The sequence below is a fragment of the Spermophilus citellus genome, assembly GCF_964194105.1.
Source record: "Spermophilus citellus genome assembly, chromosome: 13".
NCBI classification, from domain to species: Eukaryota; Metazoa; Chordata; class Mammalia; order Rodentia; family Sciuridae; genus Spermophilus; species Spermophilus citellus.
The window spans coordinates 105,585,947-105,611,023 of NC_138193.1; the positions used below are offsets into that span (position 1 = coordinate 105,585,947).

Genomic DNA, 25,077 nt, shown 5'->3' on the forward strand with positions numbered 1-25,077 from the left:
GGGGAGTGTGCATGGACGGGAGTCTGATCTGGCTTGATTTAGCTGGGTCCAGTGTTCATGGGATGCTTCCTGGGGATGCAGTTGTGCATGTGTAAATGTGAAATCTGTTATACTTAAGTTACCTAATGTATTACTTTGTGGGAGCAAATTTCCATTTTAAAAACAGAAGTGACTGAACTCAACAAAGGTTTATTGGAATTCACCAGTATTTTTTTAGACTAATGTCTTTTTCTGTTTGAAAATCCACTCCAAGATACTACAACATTATACTTTATTTTTTAAAATTTTTTAATATTTATTTTTTTGCTGGTAGTTGGATACAGCACTTTTATTTCACTTGGTTTATTTTTTTAACGTGGTGCTGAGGATCTAACCCAGGGTCTCACACGTGCGAGGCAAGTGCTCTACCACTGAGCCACAACCTCGGCCCCTAGACTTCATTTATTTTTAACGTGTGGAAATAAACTCTGTTGATCTATGTATGTTGATAGTACAATTCTTTGGCTCTTATATATTTACTAGATAAGAATTATTACTCACTATGATATATTCCTGGATTATCTCCAGAACCAATAGGAAAAGACTGAATTGTATTTTGTGTATTTGGGGTTATTGCAGGATTTATTTTATAGTGCAAGTGACAAACGTAAATGGAAATGGAATAGAGCATTATATTCTTAACATCATCCCCCAAAACTTACTCTCAGAACTTTGCAATGTATTTGCTTATAAATAAATTTGTTAGATTATTTGATTGAAAGATTATGAAAAATATGCTGTAACATGTAGATGGACTATAACTCAGTGAATTGTGAGTGTATTTTACAAGTTTCCATTTTCCTTTGAGTTATCTGTTGAGTCAGCACTAATTATTCTCTTTCCTTTAGTTCCATGGTAATTTATAAGATCATCAAAGCTAAAAATAGTGACAGTGTGAAAATTCTGTCAACCCTGGCTTAGGTCACATAGGATGCCATCCTAAGCTCATGTCAGAGTATACTAGTCCCCATATTCAGAAGCTGCTCTTTTCCTGGAACATAAAAACCACTTTTTCAGAACAACCTTGCAAACACAGTATGGTACATTGCATGATAAGCCAGTTGGTAGAAGCTTTCTTCCCTTTCACCTGCAGAACTAGGCCCTCTTTGTGCTGTGCTGACTTGAACTGCATTTGTCTCTGGCATTTACTTAATCATAAATCATTCTTGCTTTGCTTGGGCCTTTGCCCCTTTTTCGCATTCTGTTCCACGTAATGCAACAGAAAATTCAGGGCCCCTGGGAATTATCATTGGGTGTGAAGTTTTGCATAATTTTGTCCTTACTGATAGTTACTGTCACTCACCCAAAACTAAAACTTCTGGAGACCAATATGGAGAATATTTTGTCTATACAGGTTGTCATATCTTATGGCAGTCTTTTTTTTTTGTAATGAGATGTATCTCCTAATAAAGTACTGTGGATATACTGCATGACTGTAATAATGGTTGATAATCTGTTTTTTAAACATGATTTTTAGTTGGACATTTATTTTTATGTGGTGCTGAGGATTAAACCCAGGGCCTTGCACTAGCTAGATGAGCTAGTGTACTATCATCTGTTATTGCCCGACTCATTATGAGAACCTCTTCATCTTTTGGTGATAGGCGGGGCCTCCAAAATGAAGGGAACTTCTGAGCCTTCTCACTTTGTTTTATGACTCTTGGGTTTGAATAGCCAGACATGGATTATTTTTCTGTTCTTACAAAAACATAAAAATGTGCCATAAAATCAAATATCAATATAAATTTTATTAAAAATTTCAGTAGAACCAGTTTTATTAGGTAAAATTGATTTACCTTGTAACTTAAATCATTAATAAAGAATTTAACTTTAAAAAGACCCCATTTCTCCACAGTTGAATGATAGGTCAAAATCAACTTTTTATTACAGTTCAGTTTCAAATGGATGATTTTTGATAATTTACATCAGATTGTAGTTTTTCAGAAACTAAGCAATTTGATTTCTTAACAAAGTCAGCATTGACTTTAAGAAGCTTTCAATTCAAAAGATAAATTGACATTGCTATTTTTCCTTGAAAGCAACAGAAGACAAGACAGTCTCACAATCAACTACTATTGCCTTAATTTCATAGTTGATTGGATATTCTGGAAGATCTTTGTTGCAAAAAGATCATATTAATATTCCTTGAAAAGCACTTGTTGATTTTTAAAATTTTAATCTTGTTTAGAGTGAAATTTATAGCTAATTTGTGAGAATGATTTAAAAACAGAAGTATTCTAAATTCCTTCGTATCTAATTTTCATTGAAAGAACAGTTTAAAGCAGATGTATGAGTCATAATTTCATTGGATTGAATAGGTAATGCAAATCGGAATCAGATGTGGTCTCTTTCTGTAGATAAATTAAAATCCAGTAGGGAAGATCAGATAAAGGTATATATGTACCTACAATAAAGTACAACATGTTTATATAAGGAATGTAGATGTGTGTAGAGGTGGGAAAGATGAGCTTTTGTTGTGAAGGAGGTCCATTGGGAAAACCCCCTTGGAAGAGATAAGGTTTGCATCCAGACCTTAGAGTTGAGTGTGTTTTTGATTCAGGGAATTCTGAGTGATAGAGTAGTCTGAATAAATATTTAACCTGAAGTTGTTCATGCATTCAACAATATCATATTGTTGATTGAGAAGGGTACAGATGATGTTTCCAATTAATTCACTGGTTGAAATTGAGTTAGTACAGAGGATTTCCAAAAATTAAATACAAATCTCTTTATTCATGGTTTTATGTAGCCTAGTCCTGTTCATAAAGACTTCTTCCTTGAAAATTTTAAAAGCAATTTCTGAGTATTCTATTCTCACCCTAATTTTGTTTTTGAAATGAGGTATCACCTCAATTGTAGGCTGAATAATGAAATAATTATAGGATTAGACTATTGTATTCACTTTTTACTTTTTGGTTCAGTCTCAAGAGAGACATAGAAGAATATTTCTCCTAAAAATTAAGTCAATTTGTTACCGAATAAAATTTTAATTTCCATTTGTATAGTTTGTTTCTGAGTTGCTATGACCAAAGAATAATGTGGCTTTGTATTTTGTTTTGGAGGTGACCATCGATAGAGATTGGTACACAGACCACTTTTTACAAAATGGCATGTATCAGTTTTGGAATCCAAAAAAGGGAAAGGCCTGCTTTATATAGTCAACCTTCAGAACCAGGAACTGGGGCTGGTGGTATGGGTAGTTGGTTTTCACAACTCCTGGCATAGTGGCACTTTAGATTTTGGCTAAATTAATTCTGTCTTATCAATTTAAAGGAAAAATGGACTTAGTTTCTGCCTCCTTAATCAGAGAAACTACACTAATACTATTAGAAAGTAATTTTTCTGGGGCTTCAAGTGTGTTGATATTAAGTGTCTGGAACTCTGATGAAGGCCAAAGAAATGAAGGTATATTGATTAATTTGTTTTTCCCTTTTAGTCAAACATTTCAGGATTGAGAATAGAACATTTGTCTCTTTAGTTTACAGCCTCATTTTGTCTTTCACATGTAGCTCTTAGAGTATATCCTGAAATATGCAGTAAAGGGATTATTTTGCTGTTAGGGGAAAACATTTGAAACACATTAGTAAAATATGTTCTGAAATGTAGAGTTATTTTAATACTTATCACATCCTGTTTAGTATGGATATAGTGCTTGCCAATATTTTTTTTCTAACTTAATTTGTTTTTGAAGTTGTATATGGACATAATATCTTTATTTTTATGTGGTGCTGAGGATCAAATCCAGTGCCATACATGTGTGAGGCAAGTGCTCCACCCCTGAGCTACAGCCACTGTCCTAGCCCTATCAAATGTTTTTAATGTGGTTTAGTACAGTTTAAAGTTACTGCTTTCATTAAAAAAATTTTGAGGAGGCACTTCCCCCCAATTTTGGCCTTTCCCCCCTCTGCCCCATTGATGTATTTCCTTTAAATCAGGCTGTTACCAGATGCAGCATTACTTAGTGATACCAATGATACTCTTCATGGAAATAAGATCTTCCTTTTATTCAGTTTTCTTCTAAACTTAAGTATCTTGACCAATTTGAGAACACATGACCTTTAAGTAAGCAACAACATATTCTGAATGGTTGAATTGCCGCAGCAACATAGTCCCCATAATTCTTTTTGATCAGTCTTTGCCAATAAAGATTTCATTAATATGTAAATACTTGTCAGTAACAGCAAGTATCTTTATCATACTATGTTTAATTAACATATAAATAACCCTGTGAGACACTTTTTCCAGTTTCTGATATTGGTAAGCTTGTTTAAAGGTTGTAATAAGAAAAATGCTATTAAATTAAATTGCTGTTTTGTAGAAAAATATATGCAATATTTTAAGAAATGTTTTAACTCGATTTGTTCCCCTTTCATTTGATCCCAAAAGTTTGGATAATGTACATAAAACTATGAAAACACCCAAGGCATACATAAATATTGGAATTACTTGACATGTGTGGACATACATTTGTCGAGGAGAGGAGAATTGATAGTATGGTATCCTGGAACGAGCACTGGCTTGTAGTTAGAAATGTGGGTATATGATTTGGTTCTGATAGTTGCTGGCCACATACTTCCGTGAAACCTTTTTTATGATTGAAGTGTGATGTTCAATAAAAATGTCAATGGTAGTTGTAATAGAGGATATTGTTATGGCAGTAGCCGCACCATTTCTTTTGTAGATATTGATAGGAATATCATTTTATGGATTCCTTTTAGTTTTAGGTGTATTAAATAGGCTTGCAAAAAGACTGATGAATAAAAAGAATTGAAAAATGAGGAATGACTATGGTTTGAATGATGGTGCCATGTCCCAAATGCACATTGAAATGCAATCTCCAGTACAGCAGCATGAGATGTGGCCTTTGGGAAGTGATTCAGTTGAGGGCTCTGCCCTCATGGATGGGATTTGTGCCCTGCTAGAAACTCAAGATTGAAGACGGCACCTTCTTGCCTTTCCATCCCTTCCATAATATGAGGATCAAGTGTTTCTCCCTCTAGAGGACACAGCAGTAAGGGGAATCTTAAATGGAGACTGGCCCTTTCACGAGACACCAAGCCCACCTGCTTCTTAGACTTCTCAGAATCCAGAACTCTAAAAATAAATCTGTTTGTAAATTACCCCATTGCAAATATTTTGTCTTAGCAGCTCTTAAGACGAATCACTTCTTCCTGATGACTTTGAGGCTTTGATTTTTTTAATCTGGGTCAGTACCCCTTTGCTGGCAAGAGATCTGACATTCCAGATTACTAATAAAACTGTATAATGAGCCTTATTTTAAGTAGTCAAGTGTTTTTATAAAATTTAACTTTTATTGAACTACAGATACAGGAAAATGTACAACTTGACACATTTTCACACAGTGAAGACAATTAAATGGTATTACCAGCATCTCTCTGTTCTCTCCTTTTAGTCGCCTCATCCTAGAGAACTGCTATTCCATAACAATGTTGGTTTTCTCTGTTAAACACTAAAGTGGTTTATGAAGACTGTTATACCTAAACTCTAAAAGCAAAGTCTACTCTGAAAGACCACTTTCAAATAATAGTACTTAAAGACATTTCTAAAAGCATTTTTCTTTCCTTCTGGCTTTTCGCTATTGTGTGTGATGAATGCCACTATAAATTTTTCTTATTTTTGTTTTAATAATTTTAAATTAAAAATGTATTTTATATTTACACATTTATCATTTCCAGTGCTCTTCATTTCCCTCCATTGCCTTGTGAAGTCCACGTTTTTCTGGTATTAGTTTCTTTCTGCATGAAAGGTTTTCTTTAACTTTGCTACAGTGCTGATCTGCTGGTGAGGAATTATCTTTGTTTTTATGTCTGAAGAAGTCTGTATTTTGTCTGTTTTGAAAGGTATGTTAAGTATAGACTTATACACTGCCAATTTTATTTAATATTAGTTCTTTGTAGTCATAAATAGTTGATTTTGACATATTTCATAAATGCACATAGCTTAGTTTGCTGCATTGAATCCCCATTACTTTATGCTAGTTTTATTCTTTCAGTGCATCAGCAGGATCACCCCATTGTCTTCTGGCTCACATTGCTTTTGATGAGAGATCTGTTACTTTTACTTTCTCTCGTGTCTTATTTTATATGTGTACTTCTAAGATTTTACTTAAAATTGGTTTTGAGCCATTTTATTATGCTGTCTCTTAGTGTTGCTTTCTACATGTTCTAATTTTTGGTTATGGAGTTCCTTGAATTTCTGGGGTTATAGATTTCACCAAATTTAGGAAACTTATTTACATTATTTTTTTCCCTTCCCTGTCTCCTGTTTCCAATAATACATACCATTTCGCCGCCTCTAGACCCCAATTGTATGTGTGTTGGCTGCTTGATCTTATGTCAGAGCTCAATTGTCCTAGTCATTCTTACCCTGTGTTTCATTTTGGGTAGTTTCTACATTAGTCTTTCTTTCAGTGTCTGCTGTTGATGGCTGTTTATGGCTGTTTGTGTGTGGGTATTTAATCTTAGTATACTATTTTTCATTTCTGATGTTTTTGATTCCTGGTAGATTTGGATATATTTATTTTCTATGCTACTGCTTATGTCATTCATGGTGTTTCTTGATTTGTTTAAAAAACAAATTTTCTTATGGTAATGGGCCATCATTTTGTCTTTCTTTGCATTCCTGGCAATTTTTTTCAAAATAAATATATATTTATCCTAATTTGTTATATATGAGAGCAAAATGCATTACAGTTAATATTACACATATAGATCACAATTTTTCATACCTCTGGTTGTATACAAAGTATTTTCATACCGTTTATTTCTTCATACATGTACTTAGGGTAATGATGTCCATCTCATTCAACTGTCTGTTCTATCCCCCTCCCACCCCTTTGCTCTTTATAGAGTTTATCTATTCCTCCCGTGCTCCCCCTCTGAATTCCACCATGAATCGGTCTCCTTCTACCAGAGAAAACATTTGGCATTTATTTTTTTTGGGGGGATTGGCTAACTTCACTTAGCATTACATTCTCCAACTCCATTCATTTACCTGCAAATGCTATGATTTTATTCTCTTATTGGTGAGTAATATTCCATTATGTATATATATATATACCACATTTTCTTTATCCATTCATCAATTGAAGGGCATCTAGGTTGGTTCCACAGTTTAGCTGTTGTGAATTGTGCTGCTATAATATTGATGTGGCTCTGTCCCTGTTGTACGCTGTTTTTAAGTCCTTTGGGTACAGGCCGTAGAATGGGATAGCTGGGTCAAAAGGTGGTTATATTTCCAGTTTTCCAAGGAATCTCAATACTACTTTCCATATTGGCTGCACAATTTGCAGTCCTACCAGCAATGTATGAGTGTGCCTTTCTCCCCACATTCTCACCAACACTTACTGTTTGTTTTCATAATAGCTGCCATTCTGATTAGAGTAGCTTTGATTTGCATTTCTCTAATTGCTAGCAAAGATGAACATTTTTTCATATATTGATTGTATATCATCTTCTGGGAAATGTCTATTCACGACCTTGGCCCATTTATTGATTGGGCTATTTATTTTTTTGGTGCTTAGCTTTTTGAGTTCTTTATATACCCTAGAGATTACTGCTCTGTCTGTGCAAGTGGTAAAAATTTGCTCCCAAGCTGTGGTCTCTCTACTTAACCTCACTGATTGTTTCTTTTGCTGAGAAGCAGCTTTTTAGTTTGTACATTCCTGGCAATTTTTGATTCATTGGCTGACATCGTGGATTTAACATGACTGGGGTGGATGATACTTATGTATTGAGGCTTTCTTCTGGGGTACAGGTAAGTTGCTTGGACATAATCCTTTTGAGGCTTACTTTTTAGCTTTGCTGTGTGGGAACAGAATAGCCTTCCGTCAAGGCTGAGGTGATGCTCCTCTACATACTGATACCCTGTAAATTATTATTTTTCCATTCTGACTGGTGGGAACACAGGCTATTTCTGGCTTTTTTGCGTGAAAGCTACAGTTCCTTCTGTTCCTTTTGCTTGCTTCTTGACATACAAGTGTGGGCTGATCAGAGCTTCTGAGTACATGACTTGCTCACAGACTTTGGAGGATCTTCAGAGTTTGCTTTGATAGTGCAGAATCTCTCTTCTATGCCCTGTTATCTATGGATTATTAGCTGCTTTGGCTTGCTGAGTTTCAAACCTTGTCTCCTCAACTCAGAAGGACGGCCAGGATCTGCTCCCTGCTTTTTGTCCTGTGGTCTGTCACCTCTTTTTGGGTGGTGATCTGGAGTTGGAGTATTGTAGAACTCACTTTCCCTTAGTTGTCAGTACCCTGCACTGCCTGGTGTGTTGGTGTTAGATGTATTTGGGGTGGGGGTGTGTGTGTGTGTGTGTGTGTGTGTGTGTGTGTGTGTGTGTGTGTTTTCCAAGAGGTTTATTGGTGTTCTGTTGCTTCATGTTCTATTTTGGCTTAAAACGGAAGTTCTGTTTTAGTGTTTTAATTTAGCTTTTCTGAGCTGATATTTCTTTTGTTCATCCGTTTCCTTTAGCTTTGATTATCTAAAGGGAGAGTCTCTATCCCTGTTACGGAGCATACTTTATCCTTTTCCATAATGTGTTGACTGATGTAATCAAACCAGAAGTTTCACCAGCCACTTTTCTCTGTGTGCCTAAGTTTCACTTCTCTTTGAACTCTGAATTTGGAACAGGTTAATGCTTTTCCTTAGTCTGATAATTCTAGAAAGTGATCTAGAAATGCAGGTGAAAGAAGATCTTGTGGATTTCCTGGCACTTGTTTTTTATTTCAGGGTCAATTTGCATACCACTTCCTGTACTGTTTCACTGATCTTGTGTTCTGGCAATTGTCACATTCAGTCTATTTTGACACACAGAATTTTCTGTTGCTACTAACAACAAACTGGCAAAATTGCAGGGTATTGAGTAGAGATGCGCTGTTTTTGAATTGCCACCGTCACAGGTTGTCTGTTAGCCACACGCATCTTAGAGGTATACAGTATGTGTGAACTCTCATGGACCTTAATGGATGGGTTCTCAAAGAGATAAGCATACATATCTTTAGTTCTTTTTTGTACCTTTGTATTTCATTCTGCCTCTAAAAGTATTTTTCTTTGAATACTAACACCACTTTGTCTCCTACACTAACTTACATAGTAGTATTTATTTTCCTATTTGTGTTCCTTAAGTATAGGATCTGCATTTCTGTTAAAAGTTTAGCAGTTCAGTAAAGGTGTGAGCAATTAAATGTTTGTTGTGTAATTTAAATTTACCTAATACTGTGAGTTCTATTTACTTCTAATTAATATTTTTTTCTCCCATCTGTCTGCAGTCTCTGTGAACTTCATCAGCAATAGGGATGTGTTGGAAGTACTTGTACTGAAAGTACCTAGACCACTGTCTTTCCAGCCACGTTTGTGGGAATGACACCTAAACCTCACCCTCCTCATTTCTTGGACCTTAATTTTTTCAAGGTGGCAATCTACAGTGCTGTTTGACTAAGACTCTGATAATTGATTAGTGAGGCTGTAAACGAACTTGTACAGCAATATCTCAGAGAAAACAAACTGTCTACTTTGCTTATTAACAGCTTAGGACATTCCATGTCTTAGTGCTCATGTATGCTCATATACAGACCTTTCAGAGTACTAGGTTGTTGCTGATGGCCCGAGTGTAAGATAAGGGAGTCAATTCTAAAAATTTTAGATTTTAAATTAGAAAAGGTTGAAAAAACCTTAAATAGATTAACTCTTTAGCTGCAAGGAAAGCATATTTACCATGAGCTATCAATAATCCTATGGCTTAGGGGCGTTTTTTTTTTTGCTTATTCATATTCTTCCATCTAGTCTTCAGTCTGTCCATTGTTTTGTTAAACATTTATAGTGAGGTTTAAATGAATGGTGGGTATTGCATCAAGGATACAAAGCTTTGAAGGATCTTATAGTTTAGTAAAGGAGCAAGACAGAAATAATTACAATACAGTGTGATGACAGCATCCAAGAAATACATACAAGGTTAATAACATGAAAGGAAGTCTGGTAAGCATGACCAGAACGTTAGAAGTTTCGGATTTGTTCTTCTAATGAACAGTACGTTTGATTGGCACAGTGAAAATGAATATTATGATACTGCATATCATGAGTCATATTACCTTTATATCCATTTAAAGAGTGTTACAATGTTGTCATTATGTGCTTCTGTTTTTGAATAGAAAATTCAAAATATATTGTATCCATGTTATTTTCTGTTGCCATTGTTTTCTGAAGTATCTATATATTGTCATTAGAGGATTCTTTAAAAGTTAGAATAGTGCAACGATTATTTTCTTAAGGAAACTTAATTAGTTGGTTGAATCACTTTAAGGATCTCCTATGTGTTGAGTATAAAGTACCCTTATTATACAAATAAAATAGCAGTGAGATAAATATTGAAAGTGTTATATGTAATCCAGTGGTTTTAGCTATGTGTAGTGGTCTCTGTAAACTGACATTTATATATACATTTATATGGTAAATTTGTACAGCTTGATTTTAATTTTATTTTTCTAGTTCTTTTGAGACCACCTATTGTAGAATTAAGAGTATCAGTAGATCTATTCCTACTGATCATTCTTGTAATCATTCAATAATGGTAATTTTTGAACTTATGTGGGTCACATATCTACAAATTTGTAATTCTAGTATGTATCTTATGGAGTATTTGTGGTTGAGGTATTAAGTCTCAGCCACAAATTAAACATTTATATAGACTAACATTTCATGGTTAATAAAACTACACACTTATTTGTATAAACCATATAATAACTAATCACTAAATGTATAAATTAAACTTATGTGAATGACAATTTTAACTTATATATATTATTACTATGTCTATAATACTACCAGGATTTGCGATGGTTGCAAACAGGTATTTACCAGAAAGCATGTTTACTTTCAGTGGGGAGACAAAAATATGTGCTAGGAAATTGATGGAAATAATAGTTAAGAACTCCAGGAAAATGGAGAATACCACCTTTGAATTATAAAACTACACAGGAGTAAAATGCCACATAAGTTGTCCAGATGAAAGGAGTAAGGATGTAGTAAAAGAAGGTAATCTGAATGGTTTTAGAATCATCTGTAGGAAGCTGGAATTTTGCGGATGGCTTGAATGAAAGATGGAATTAAAAGGTAGAATACAGATAGGTAGGATGTCAGGATGGTTCAGGATATAGACTCTGGGATAGATTTCCTAGGCTCAAATTCTATCTGCATCTTCTTAGCTGTGTGACTTTGGACAAGTAGTTTGGTGTTTCTGTGCCTATGCTAGATTTACTGTAAAACAGGAAAGATAATATTGTCTCTCAAGGCTTCTGAGTTTATACCTATAATTAGTGATATATATTTGTGTTCATTGTCATAAGTGCTATATAAATAAGTATTAGGCTGGACAAAGTTGGATAGCTTCATAGATAGTGTGTAAAATGCTCATTCAGCATAGGTCTTAGAGGCAAGAATATGCAGATATGTTAATAGGTGACCGTAAACACATAATCTTCCTATAACTTGTGGTCTGCATAGCTGTAATTCCATTTTTTGGTTATATGAATGAAAAGGATATAAAAATATTCTTTAATCCTTTTGTTCAAATTCCATTAGCAATACAAACCCACATAGGGTCATGGTTAATGTACACTGATACAGTTCATGAACATTTTGGCACATTTCAGTAGTTCTGTAGCTGATAAATTTTAGATGTCATGTTTTTTTTTTTTTTTTTTTTTTTTTGGTCCTGGAAGTTTTTTTTTTTTCAATAATCTTAAATAAGGGGCCTCACTATTATTCTCTCCATTGGTTCTGTGTCAGTCTGAGTAACAGAATAGGAAATGAAATTTACTGATCTCTTACATCCCTCTCTACTGGAAAATTGCCTCCCTGTATGACGATGGTCTTCATCAATCCTTAGTTGACTCTTAGATCTCAGGTCTTTGAAAGGAATATAATCACATATAATGTGTATTCTCCTTCATTGAATGAAATACTAAATACCATAAATTAAAGTTGTAATTCAACAGTTTTAAATTAAGCCCCTGTTTTCCATTGGTTAAATATTACAAATGAGTGTCATTACAAAAATAAAACACACATTTATGAATGTCTTACATGTCTTACACTAGATGCTAAATATAAAGGAGTACATTGTTTGGGAGACTTTTCTTTGGTCATTGTAGCTTATTTATATTTTTTGGTAGCTTATTGCTAAAGTGAAAGGCTGCTGAATGGGGTTTGAGTACATCTTTTTCTTTTTCCCTCTAATAGTTTTGCTTATAATAATCATGGGCATCCTTTTATATTTTGAGGACTTTCTGTGTCGTTCAAAATTAGGGTCATCGCTCTAAGATGAAGGTGGGAGTAATGGTGGACGGGGCCAGTTTTCATTTTAGTGACTTCTCATATGTTGTCCCTTGTTTTATTGATGTTAATCATTTTTTATAAAAAAAAAAATCTGTCAGTTATTTTACTGATTTTTCTGGGATATTCTGTGGCACTACTCCACTGGAGTTTGTGCCTTTTCCTTAAACTTTAATGCTTTTTTAAACTAGTTCTGTGTGTGCGTGTGTGTGTGTGTGTGTGTTGCTGGGGATTGAACCCAGGGCCTTGTGTATGCTAGGCAAGTACTCTGCCAACTGAGCTATATCTCCTGCCCCCATACTTTGATCATGGTTAAAAACTTGTTTTTAAACTTGTTTTTGTGCATTTGGGAGAGGGAGAATATCTTTTGGAAATTGCCATTTCTACCTCATAAATCAACTTATATTTTCTAATTACTGATAATATATTGGTGTCATTTTACTCAGGTTTGGATCAGAGTTTATTGTAAGTTTTATATATTTGTGAAAATCATCAGTTTTTGAAATTATTAATGTGTTATTTATCATAAAGTACATCTTGATGTTAACCGTCATGTGTATCTTCTTTGCTGCTTATGAAAAGATACTTCTTTGATTGTTCACATTGAATATTTAGTGTCTGCTAAGTGCTATTTTAAGGTTTTTATATGTACTAATATAACCCTTCCTATCCTGTTACTACTGCTATTTTAGTAGGAAATTGAGGCACAGGCTGGTTAAATAATTTCATCAAGCCACGCAGGGTAGAACCACAGTTCTGACATCAGGATTAGACTACTAAGAGCATACTCCTAATTATTATGAATTAGAATCCCAGGAAATATTTGCTTTTGTCTTGTTTTTATTGGGGCAGATACTTTTATAGTATTTACTACATAGATGAGGCAGCTGTGTCCCAGAGATTAAGTTGGTAATGGGAAGCAGATTATCTAAATTATAGAGCATTGCTGCCCTTCTTCTCTTAATCATGGCTATTTCTGCTCTGTTTTGTAAGTTATTAACTAATGAAACTGAACCTCATTGATGCAGAAGAACACCATGAAGGATGTCATTGGGCAGCTTTCTTCCATCTTGGCACTAGGGTAGATCAGCAGCTCTTTGGTTTTTCCATTGAGTTTCAGATCCGTTCAACTTGTCCAGCAACGGCAACTGTAGTGCAGTTACACACATAGGCCCAAATTATTATTTTTTGTGTGCTGAATTTACTGGAACATTTTATTCTGTTAAATAATAGAAACATAACTCAATCTTAAAACTAATGTATAAAAGGTGGCAATTGTCTACTTAGTCCTTTGTTTCCAAAGCATAGAACGTGGATAAAAGAGCTTCTGGGAAGTTTATTTTTTGATAAATTTTCCTTCAAATAAAACATATTTAGTGTGAGAAATCATTGGGGAGGGTATTGTTGAATGTAACAGAACTTGTTACATTTCTCACAGGTAAATGTTACCTTCAAATGAAACCAACAGTTATTTTCAGAATAGAACAATGAACAGCATTTCTAATAGGAAGAATTCTAAAATTAAGCAAAAGTAGCTATTGTAAAGAGATAATTTCAGTTTACTATGTAATCTTTTTTTGGGGGGGTGGGTGGGCATGATATACTTAAATTTTGGCACTAAGTAGAAAATAGAAGATTGAGACGAAATGAAGTATATGAAGTTTTGGGTGTTTTTGGAACTTTGGATTTATACTGTATGTTTTGCAAATAACCAAACTTTCTGTAGTTCTGTGAGAGTTGCAGTATGATTTCTAGGTTTGTTTGGATTGGAATTGTCTAGTAATTGAGTTATGTAATATATATATTAGGTCTGAACAGAATTAGTGAAAAGGTTTTCTCTGACTTAAGCATTCTATCATTCTACTGTATGAAAGTATAACTAAAATTTGGGTATTTTTGCATATGCAATGATAGAACCAATTATTTTGAAGTATGAAGAATGTTTCAGAGAAATGTATATTAAAGGTTTTTTTAGTTGTAGATGGACATAAGACTTACACTTTATGTGCTGCCGAGGATTGAACCCACTGCCTCTTATGTGCTATGCAAGCACTCTAACACTGAGAGCCTGGAATGTATATTCTCAAGTTTTTTTTTTTTTTTTTTTAAACTGAAGTACAATGAGGTATCCAACAGTATGGGCTTTATGTCTCTAATTTTGTAATCTAATATCTGAAACTGGATGTACTTCAAAATGTAAAATTTTTGGGATGCTTACCTGATAATCTCTTGTGTAAAAATATTTCAAAATCTGCAGAACTTAGTGATCAAATACTTCAGTCTCAAGTGTTTTGGATAAGGGATACTCAGCCCATAGAGCTTGCCCTTCCATCAGTTTGATAATGTTTTAGGAAAGCATCCTTATGCTCACTCCTAAATCTATAGATTCCCTGCTATAGAAGCACACCTCCTTGGCATATCTGGTTCTTATGAACAAACTGTTTCCTTTCATTGTCATATTCCTGTCTTGATTGATGCTCATGATCAGTTTAAAAATTTTGTTGTCGATTATTTAAGTCAATCAACATGTATTGTTTTTAGTCTGTTGAAGAGCAGGCACTATCTTAGATACTAAGAATATAACAGTTGACAACAAAAACAAAAATTTGCTCTTTAAGGATTTTTTTTTTTCTGTCTCTAGTGGGGGGTACTGGGGATTGAAGCCCTCAGGGGTTCTATTCCCCATCCCCCCTTTTGTCACTCTTATTTTTATGTGGTACTGAGGATCACATGTGCTAGGCGAGTGCTCTACTGCTGAGCCACAACCCCAGCCGCCCCCATCCCTTTTTAATCTTTGAGACAGGATCTTGCTGAGTTTCCCAGCTGGTATTGAATTTGCAATTTTCCTGCCTCAGCCTCCTGAATCACTGGGTTATACAGACATGCCACATCATGCCTGGCTTTTGATTATTTCTTAACTGCTGTGATTTGAAGGAAAATAAAGAAGTTTTGACACTTTTTAAGCAAGCACTTTAGACTCTTAAAATAATTGTTTTCATGGAACCATTTGTTAGAAAATAAAAGAGCAGAATATTTTCATTTTTATGATAACATTGATGATCAGATCTAAGATTAAGAGGAATGGGGTAGAAGTTACTTTCATAAAAGTGTGTATTACATATCTTAGATTAAATGTATCTTAATTACACATGTAAAGAGATACACATGGTTGTATAAAATTGGGAAAAGGCTGCTGTGCTAAAGTTTGAGTGGTTCCTACTATGTATAAAATAGGGGACTGGTACAAATGTACTTGAGAGCTAGATTATAGTCCTTACATCCTTTTTAGAGGCAAAATAATATGCTACTTAAAAATGTAAGCTTTGGATTCTAGCTATCTGGTGTGTTTGAAACAGACTGTCATTGGTTAGCTTCATGAGGATGGACAATATTTCACTGTAGTATGAGGAAGGTAATGTCAGCCAAATTAGGTTGGCAGGACTGGACGAAGATAAGAATAAGTATTGTTGCTGATTTTCACTGCAGACAAAATAATAGTAGCAGTTGTATTAGCACTTCAGACTCGGGATAGTTGGTGCCGGTCCTTGAAAGTGCAGCAAAGTACTTACCAGGTCTACCTTTCACAGCTGGTCTCTGAGCAGAACTTGATTTTAATGTATTTTTGTAAATAGTTATTTTATCCATTTTTGTTCAGTGAAGATAGCGAAAGTTTTTTTCTAGATTCCAAATTTCAAATATTATTTTCCTGAGGGTCCCCTACTATTACTAATCATTTTAGTAATAATAGATGTTCTCTCATATGTACTTTATATAGAAAATACAAATCTCAGTGTGTGATAGTTTTGTGAGATTCCTGTAGAAAACATTTTGTGTAGCTGAAGGAACCGTGTCGTGTCTGCTTTAATTAGAAAAGGCATAATAGCTTGCTAGGTTCATTTCCCCCCTCACTCTCAATTCATTGCTCTAACATTATGTTGGAAGAGTGAGCATTGTCATCATTGTGTTCAAATGTGACCCTTCTTATTTTTCATTTCAGTGGTTTGTGATAAAGTACTAATTATTGATGACATGAAAATAAAATTTTTTTATGTAGTGGCTGATGAAATTCTATCATTAAGGTTATTCATCTAAATCATCTGAATCAAAAATATGAACTCAAGCTTTTAGAGTATGTCTGGTACATATTTGCTAGATAGCATGGCCTTGCTGAAAAGCTGTGTTTTTATTATACCATATAATAAACTTATATGTCTACTGAGGAAGCTGGACTTGGGATAATTTGCTCCAGTAATAAAGCAAGAGTGATGCTATTAACGAGTGCTCACTGCACCTTCCCAGACTCATCCACATCACAGCTCTCCAGTTATTTCCTGTTACTTTTCACTTGAAGACCAATTTCTTCATGAACATAATTTTCAGATGTTTATGAAGTGTTTCTTGTGCAAAGCTTATGCCATCACCTAATAGAAGTGCAATTCTTTTTCTGAGGCTATAAATTTTAGGAAAATGCCATTATTGTTACTCAAATAAGAGAGAATGTTTTGTTGTTGAGCTATGAAGATAAGGTAGTTGAAGTTTGTTTTTAAAAGTTCTGTCTTTCCTCAGAAGAATTAAGTAGTTTTTACTGATTTGTGGGTGTTAAAAGTAAAAGGGACCTTAGCAATAATGGTGAAAACACCTTTTTTTGGAAACTCTTGTGCTAAAGACTGCATAACTTGTTGAAGGATAATTTTTTTTTTTCGATTTGTATCAAATTGCTCCACTACCCTACTGTTTATTTCCCATTTCCTTTTAAATTAAATTTGTCATCCCAAACAGTCAGAATTTCTTTGTCTTAGATTTTCTTTTGTCATCTTCTAGTGATGTTTTTCAACCTGCAGAATAATTTCTCCACTCTTGCTGCTGCCTGTCTGTGCTATTCATTATCATAGCCAGTAACCGTATGTGGCTACTTAAGTTTAAATGAATTAAAATTAAATGGAATTACTTCTGTTTTTTAGTATCTGGAGCTGTATTTCAAGTGCCTATTAGATACACTGTGTTGGATGACACACAGCCCATTTCTATGATCACTGGGAGTTCAGTTGGGATAGCACTGATCTATATTGCAGAGTTTTGGGGTAGGGAACCCTTTATGTTGATGTGAAGAGTATGCAGTACAAGCTTTTCAAGAATTTTAGAATGTATGAATGGACATATATCTATACCATTCTTTTATTTGCCATTTTTTTGTTCATAATTTTTTCTTTTTGAAACTTATAATTAAAGAGGAAGCAGTAGTGTGGTATTTCCCACGTATATATTGCATACAATGTGTATCATATGCCACTTAACCATCAAGATTTCCATTTATAGTATTTTAAGTTTACAGAGACACCTTTTGGTTTTGTATTTCTTGAGAAGCTAGTCATATTCCTTATGAAGCTAGATGGTGTGTATTTTAAATACTGTGTGTATATGTGCTTTCTTATTTTTAAAGTTTTAGTGGTGACTCCTTGATGATCGTTCCTTGGCATGAACATAAACACCGAGCTAAAGACTGGTGCGAAGAATTGGAGTGCAGGTCAGTATGAGCCCACACCAGGCATCTGCATTTCTTTGTGGGATGGGTGAATAGATGGCCCTGTGAAAAAGTGACATATGATCACTTCTTGATGGTGCTCCCTGATTTGGAGCATTTGAGTAAAGTTAAGGGGAAAAACAGAACAAAAATACAAACCGTTGATTTGGTTATGTTGAAACTTTTCAATGAGAAGATATTAAATGTTACAAAGGGATTGTGAAATGGTTTTATTATAACTCTTCATTTTAGCTGTTCTTTTAATTTTTCAGGTAAACATTTTTTCTCAGTTAAAGTGTATGTGTATATATATAAATATATATATATATATACATTCACATATACATACATATACCTTTGTTTTTCATTTAGTTTTAATTTTCATTTTTATAAGATTGATCTTGGGGGGAAAAAACCTCAGGATGTGGAGATATAAGTATTGCAGAAGGGGATGGGAGATATGATATGGGAGTGAAAGTCCATATGAGAAACATTTGAATTCCTTTATTCCCCACTCCCCAAAATTGGGCAAATAGTTCTTCATTGTCTCTCCTTCCATATTTTCCGTACATGAGACCAGAGGACCTCTAGTTAGCTGGAAAGCCTCCAGATTCCTGGATACCAGGTACAGTATAGGTGGGAATGAAGAAATGGGTTTCAAAATCCAGGAATTTATATATCTCCATACTCCCTCCTCTCAGATGCAGGAATAATCCCCAAGAAGTTTGGAGAATTCCTTTCTAGAGAAGTGGAGTAGCCTCTGGAATAGGGCTCTAAATACTAAGGCATTGTCTCCAAAGGTTAGGGCACTATAAGGATATAGCAAATAAGCAGTTCTTGCCACACTCAGAGCTTCCTGGTCATCTAAGGATAGAGTCCAGCAGGTAGAACAAATTAACTGGTGAGGAAAACACACATTAAGTAGAACTGAAAGAAATGCACCATGTTGACAGAAAGAAACTTAAAAAATTATAATATTCCCTGGGAGATAAGATTATATTAGATAAATAGTTGTATAAAATGGGAACAAAGGCTTAAAGAGAACTTGGGACATTAAACGTATGGTTGTTGATAAACAAAATTTAAAGAATTAGAAAATTAAATCCAGGAGATTTTGTAGATATTAGAATGAAAATACAGAGCTAGAATATAAGAGAAGGATGTATTAAAAACCTCTGTTAAAGTTACAGGCTTTTAAAAACACATAGATAATAAAGTAGATAAAATTATAAGAAATAATTCAGTTCTATACTTAGAGTTGAAGGTTGTGAATATTCAGATTGAAATGCTTATTACATTGAAGCACAACATTATAACCTTCAAGAATATCAGGGATACATTGTTCTAAAGAGACTACATGGAAGGAATTGGGGCTCAGAAGGACCTCAAACATCCAGAAAAATACAAGAAGCTTTAAGACAATTGGAATCCTTTTGAAACTTTTGAAGAATGTATCTTATATAGATTTCAATATCGAGTTAACTGCTTTCATATTTGATTGATTTATGTATAGTTCATGAAATTTGTCACTCTTATATACCTTCTTTCAGGAAGTTATTCTAAGGTTTCCTTTATTAAATAGGGAGTGAAATGAGAAGAAAACACCACTGGATTCCAAACTGGACTTTAATATATGAAAAAGCAAGGCCCTGGGTAACATTGTGCCCAGTTGGGGGTGAGAGTAGGGGATAAGGGGTGGCTTCAAGAATCAGGTCTTAGGGGGTTGATATGTTGTAATGTAATTGAAATATCACTGCAAAATACTTTATAAAATATTTTTTTGTTATAGGTGGACAAAATATCTTCATGTTGTGCTGAGGATTGAACTCGGTGCCTTACAATTGCTAGGCAAGCGCTCTACTACTGAGCCGCAACCCCAGCCCTCATTGCAAAATATTTTATATTTTAGTATTTGATCTTTTAGAAATCGGAAAAAAAGTAGCAGTGACTACATACACGCAAACAAGAGTGGAGAGAGTACAGTGGGTGTTAAGTTCAGGAAAAAAACAGAACAACAGTTTCTTGTGTATTCATACCTCCACCTAAGAATTTACTATCAGTGGAATTTTTTGGATAAAATGGGAACATTTTATTGACCATATTTAACTAGAATTCTTTATTTACTAATTGTAATGAAAAATTGAAAGGTAGAGAAATTTAAAAAGGTGGAAGGTTGATGTCCATGGTGAGGAAAGTGAGATGATGGTGCTGCACAAATTCTCTCCAATTAAATAAGACTTTCCCCTCCCCTGCCCAGCCTCCCAGCTCCTCTGAGAGGATGCTTTTTATGGAGCAGCACTGGAAGCCCAGGACTGGACCCATTCATTGGGTTCTTCTCAGTTTTCCTTAGCCTGTATCTTGTGATTCTAACAAGTAGATGCCAAGAATGAAGGTATTTCTTCTTAGACCAACCACAGCACTTAACTGGAAGAAACTCCAGAAACTATAAACATGTGAAGCCATGAAAAGATGATTTGGAAGATACAGATCTTGCTTGAGTAGTACAGGTCATTTGTTCTGTTAATTAGCATCTGTCTTTGGTTAGGTCCAGGGATTCTGAAGGAAGAAAAGGGCTGTGTAGTCCCTGTCTTCACGAAGGTGTGCCCCAGGTGGAAGTGCAGAGTACTATGAAAGACATGGCGGGGCATTGTGGGCAATGCGAGGGGAAGCCTTAACCTTGGTGGAGGTCAGAGAAAATCCCTGTGGGGACTTGAAGAATTTGGAGAATAAGCAGGAATTAGCTCAATGGAGATACGTTTGGCAATGAGGAGGGAGTGATGAAAGGCTAAAGGCAAGGCCCTCTTCAAGAACTGAAAATAAGAAATGTTCTTATTTTTTTTATCAGATTTCTGTTGTAAAAAAAACTATTACCTGAGGATGTCACAGATTTAGTTTTCAGTTTTGTTGCATTTGAAATGCCAGAAAAATATTTAGGAACAAGCAGCAGGAAGATCTTAAAGCTTCTAAGTGATGTCTGGGTTACAGGTAAAATATGGTAGTTGAATTGTCTGTGGTCATTTATATTTGTAGAGTTGCAGGGAGACCTGGAGAGAGTACACAGTAAGAAGAGAGCTGGGTTAAGCATTTGGAAGTGCTAATATTTAATGTTGGGTAAAGAGGATATCCTAGCAAAGGTGACCAAAAAGGAGCAGCCGAAAAGATGAAAGGAATCCTGATTGTATGGCTGCTGGAATGAAAGGGAAGCTGATTCCTGAAGGAGAGAGCAGTTAAATCCTCTCAGGTGGTGTTGAGGGAAATGGGTAAGGACTGAAAAAAAGCATCAAAGGAACTCTGAGTTGCTGGTGGCTATTTTTCCCTGCTGAAAAGGGGCAGATTTAAAAAACTGCTTGGAGGAGTGATGCTTTGTGTGTGGGGGAAGAATCCCTGGAAGAAAAATGAAAATAGGAGGCTAGTTAAGTAAAGGATCATTCCACACGTGAGACTTAGTGTGGTGCCAGTTACAAGCATAGTGGCTTATCTTGGGTATGTGCCTAAGATGCCCAGGTACTTAGGTGCTTTGTGTCTAATCATATGCCACACCTGATGGAAACCCCCCCAAAAATAGTAACTATAAATAAACCAAATAACTATTAGGTTTATGCCAGGCAGTGTTGTCTATTTACTTAAATTACTTTGAATTTTTACAACATTTTGCAGTAGTATTAGCCCCACATTTTGGAATCAAAGGAATCCTAAGGTAGTTTTAGCTAAGTAACTTGCCCAGGGTTTCACAGCTTTCAGTGAGGAATTGTGTTGCATGCTCTGTAGCACACTTATAAGCTCATTTCCTTAATTTTTTCATGGATTATATTATTTGATATTTTATTATTTTCCAGGTATTGGGGAAAAATATTTTCTCCAGTTTGTTAGTAATACAGTGTGCTTACAATAAAGAAGTACCTTTAAAAATGAGAAGACAGATATCAGTGATATGTGTTCTACATACAAATGTTGATATAGCTCTGAGAAATGTTAAGGATTCCTCAGGAAGTTGTAATGTTATCTATAGAAGTATAGTAGGAAAAAAGAGGTGGCAACATCCACCAAAATTATGTGGAACAGTTCTCAATAGTAATTTTGTCAGATGGCTTGTTGACTATTTGGAACAGGAGGGAAAAAACCTCCCAACTTCTGGTCTGTTTTGGGCATTGCTGAGCAGAATGTCATACAGATTTAGCAAAACACTTGAATATTATGCTGTGCTTCACCTATTTTGTTTGGTTATTTTGATGTGTAACCTTTCAATGATGTGTCCTCTAAGGACAAATGGTGCCAATATAAGCTCACTTCCTTATAATCACAATAACCAACCACGTGTGTTACCACCTCACTTTAGGTGAATGAATGTCCCTAAAGGAACATGGTGTTTTCCTGGTCCATCTGGGGAGTCTGGTTACTTTAGTCTTGTCCCTTAACCATGGAAGGCAATTGTCTTTGATCATCCTCATAAAAACTCCTTATAATTTGTGGTCCTAATGATGTTATCCCTGTGTGTGTTCCTTTAAGGTATTGTTCATTTTTCACTATTGTTCATTTGGTGGAGAATGTTATGGAGTAGTCCTGGGCACACACCAGTGCATTGCTTCTATGCCAGGGCCTAGTAGAGGTATAATCCCAACCTAAATTAGGCGTTATTTTATGTTTATGAAAACAAGATTTTGTAATTCCAACTCAAATTGAAGTAATCTGGGGGAAATTTGCTAACCCAGGCCTGGCTGGCCAGCACAGGTGATTTTGATTTAACCAGTTTGCTTTCCAGGCTGATTTTATTAATAGTTATTTGATTTGTGGCACAATTGTTTTATGATTTTTACAATTGGGGAAAAACTGTAGGAAAATAAATTCTCCCAAAGTGTCTTTTCCTGTAAGTATGCAAATACATAGGAGAAAACACATAAGGACACACACACAATCCCTCTATCACTTATTTCCCCCTTTCTCTCATAAAATTAATTTTTTTTCTAGCATTCCAATGAGTTTTTAATTGTTCCTTTTGTGATTTGCAGAGTGGTTGTTGAGCCGAGTCTCCAAGATGAAAGTGAATTTTTGTATGCCGCGCAGCCTGAGTTACTCAGGTTCAGGACGGCCCAGCTTACAGTTGAGAAGGCTATGGACTGGTATCAGAGCAGAGCAGAAGAGATAGAGCACCATGCCGGGCAGGTGAGGGGAGAACTGCTGCTGCCCAGGGATACTGCAGTGTTGTTGGGTCCTTAGGGCTCAGCGTATGCAATGGATGTGGATAGCAAGGTCAGGAATCATGGAGCTCATTTGCAAGGGATGGAATGAGTGATTCTTATTACTTTTGTTCATTTACTTTTTGCCTCAGAAGTTTTTGTGGCTTTTATTTTGGATTGTTACAGAGCAAATATGTGCAAGAAAAGTTCTAAATCTTTTATAATATAAGCTGCAAAACATTCTGTCCCTGTTGGTCTACGTATTAATTTACTGACATTAATTTAAAATATTTTTTCTACATAGAGTGCTTGACCAGTCCCATTTTACAGTGAGGTAATATGGTTGATTGTGATCTTGCCTTTCAGGAACCCTGTTCAAAGCTATTTCTAATATTTTCCTTAAAACTATACTCAATTTCTCTTAGGCTTATGGACCTTTATTGAGATCCATAACTACATCAGAGAGGAGGCATGATTCAGAGATGAGGATTATACTGAGCTTAAGTTGCTGAATATGAATATTGACTCTTCCACTAACAGACTTTGTGATTTTGTACATTTTTTGTACTACTTCAATTTTCTCTTGGCATTAGTTCTAGTTCAGAGTTCATGAGAATAAAGAAATATACTTGAGAACATTGAAAATTCTGCCAATTGGCTGAACTTGGTAATGTAGTATCTGTAATCAGTCATTTTGGAAGCTGAGGCTGGAAGATTGTGAAACACTGCTTCAAAATTACAAAAAGGGGGCTGCGGATGTAGCTCAGTGGTAGACTGCCTCTGGGTTCAATCTCCAGTACTCAAAGGAACACTGCCACTTGTGCCCCTCCCCTCACCCTAGTTCTAATAACTGAGTGCTCTGTCAATGTAAGCCATAGTTGATCTCATCTGAAGAGAGAAGATTGGTAATTCAAAACAAAGAATGGTAAAAGGCACTTTAAAAGTCTCAAGGTTTTGGTCAGTAGATGACATTTCCTTTCTCCCCACATCCTGGCTTTGGACCTCCTCTCCCACCATCAGTCTTCAGTTTGACAGAAAGGTTGATTCTAGAGGTTCTGGCAAGCAATAACACGTGGGAAGAAAGATGTAGATCCTTGTTTACACTTTTACTTTGTGTATCTGAGAAGGTCCAGTTTTCCACATGGTAGCCTTCTTGAATTCCTGCTTAATCTATTTTAGCTTTATAGAAAAATAGTGTGCTACTGTGGAGTTCTACACACCCTTACTCCTCCCACCAAATTTTCCTTATAGCTAACATCTTGCATTTTAGTGGTACATTTGTTACAATTGATAAACAATTCTGTAGTGAATGGATGAACTATGATAGTTCCAGAGAATGGAATATTACTAAACACAAAAAATGAGTTCTCAAACCATGAAAAACAGAGGAACCTTAAATGCATATTACTAAGTGAAAGAAGCCAATCTGAAATGGCTACCTAGTATATAATTCCACTGTGTTGCATTCTGTAAAATGTTGAATTATAGAAACAACAAAAAGATAAGTGGTTGCCACTGGTTAGAGGAGTAGGCAGAGCACAGAATTTTTAGGGCAGTGAAAGTACTCTTAATAATACTATAAAGGTGGATAAATGTCATTATACAATTGTCCAAATCCATACAATGTGCAACACAAAATGCATCTAATGTTATCTGTGGCCTTGGATGGGATGAGGCGTGTTGATAGTGGGGATGGTGTGTGTATAGAAAGTGAGGTGGGGCAGGAGGTATATTGGAACTGCAAAGAAGTCATCTCTCAAAACTAGAAGAGAAAGGTGTTTTCCCCCACAGCAATCCAGCTTTGGAGACAATCTACTAGTGACATATGTTCCTTCCCCCCAAAACAACAATGAAGTGTTCTGTGTGGTAACAACATAGCTTAAAAAAAAAAAAAATTCTGCATTTTTATAAAACTTGATTAAAAAAAAGGCATTTCAACATGTATAGTCCCCAGAAGGCCAGTTACCAAAAATGCACACACTTCCCTTGGCGT

General features: G+C 35.3%; 1 protein-coding gene across 6 annotated transcripts in view; it reads left to right on the forward strand.

The window, feature by feature from the left end:
* The window catches only part of NBAS (NBAS subunit of NRZ tethering complex), a 345,000-nt gene that overhangs the window by 107,461 nt on the left and 212,462 nt on the right, over nt 1–25,077 (forward strand). For all 6 annotated transcript variants that reach the window (XM_081263998.1, XM_081263999.1, XM_081264001.1 and 3 more), the window contains 2 exons: nt 17,830–17,913; nt 22,917–23,070. In XM_081263998.1, the coding sequence (XP_081120124.1) occupies nt 17,830–17,913; nt 22,917–23,070 (238 nt within the window). The remainder of the gene's footprint in view (nt 1–17,829; nt 17,914–22,916; nt 23,071–25,077) is intronic.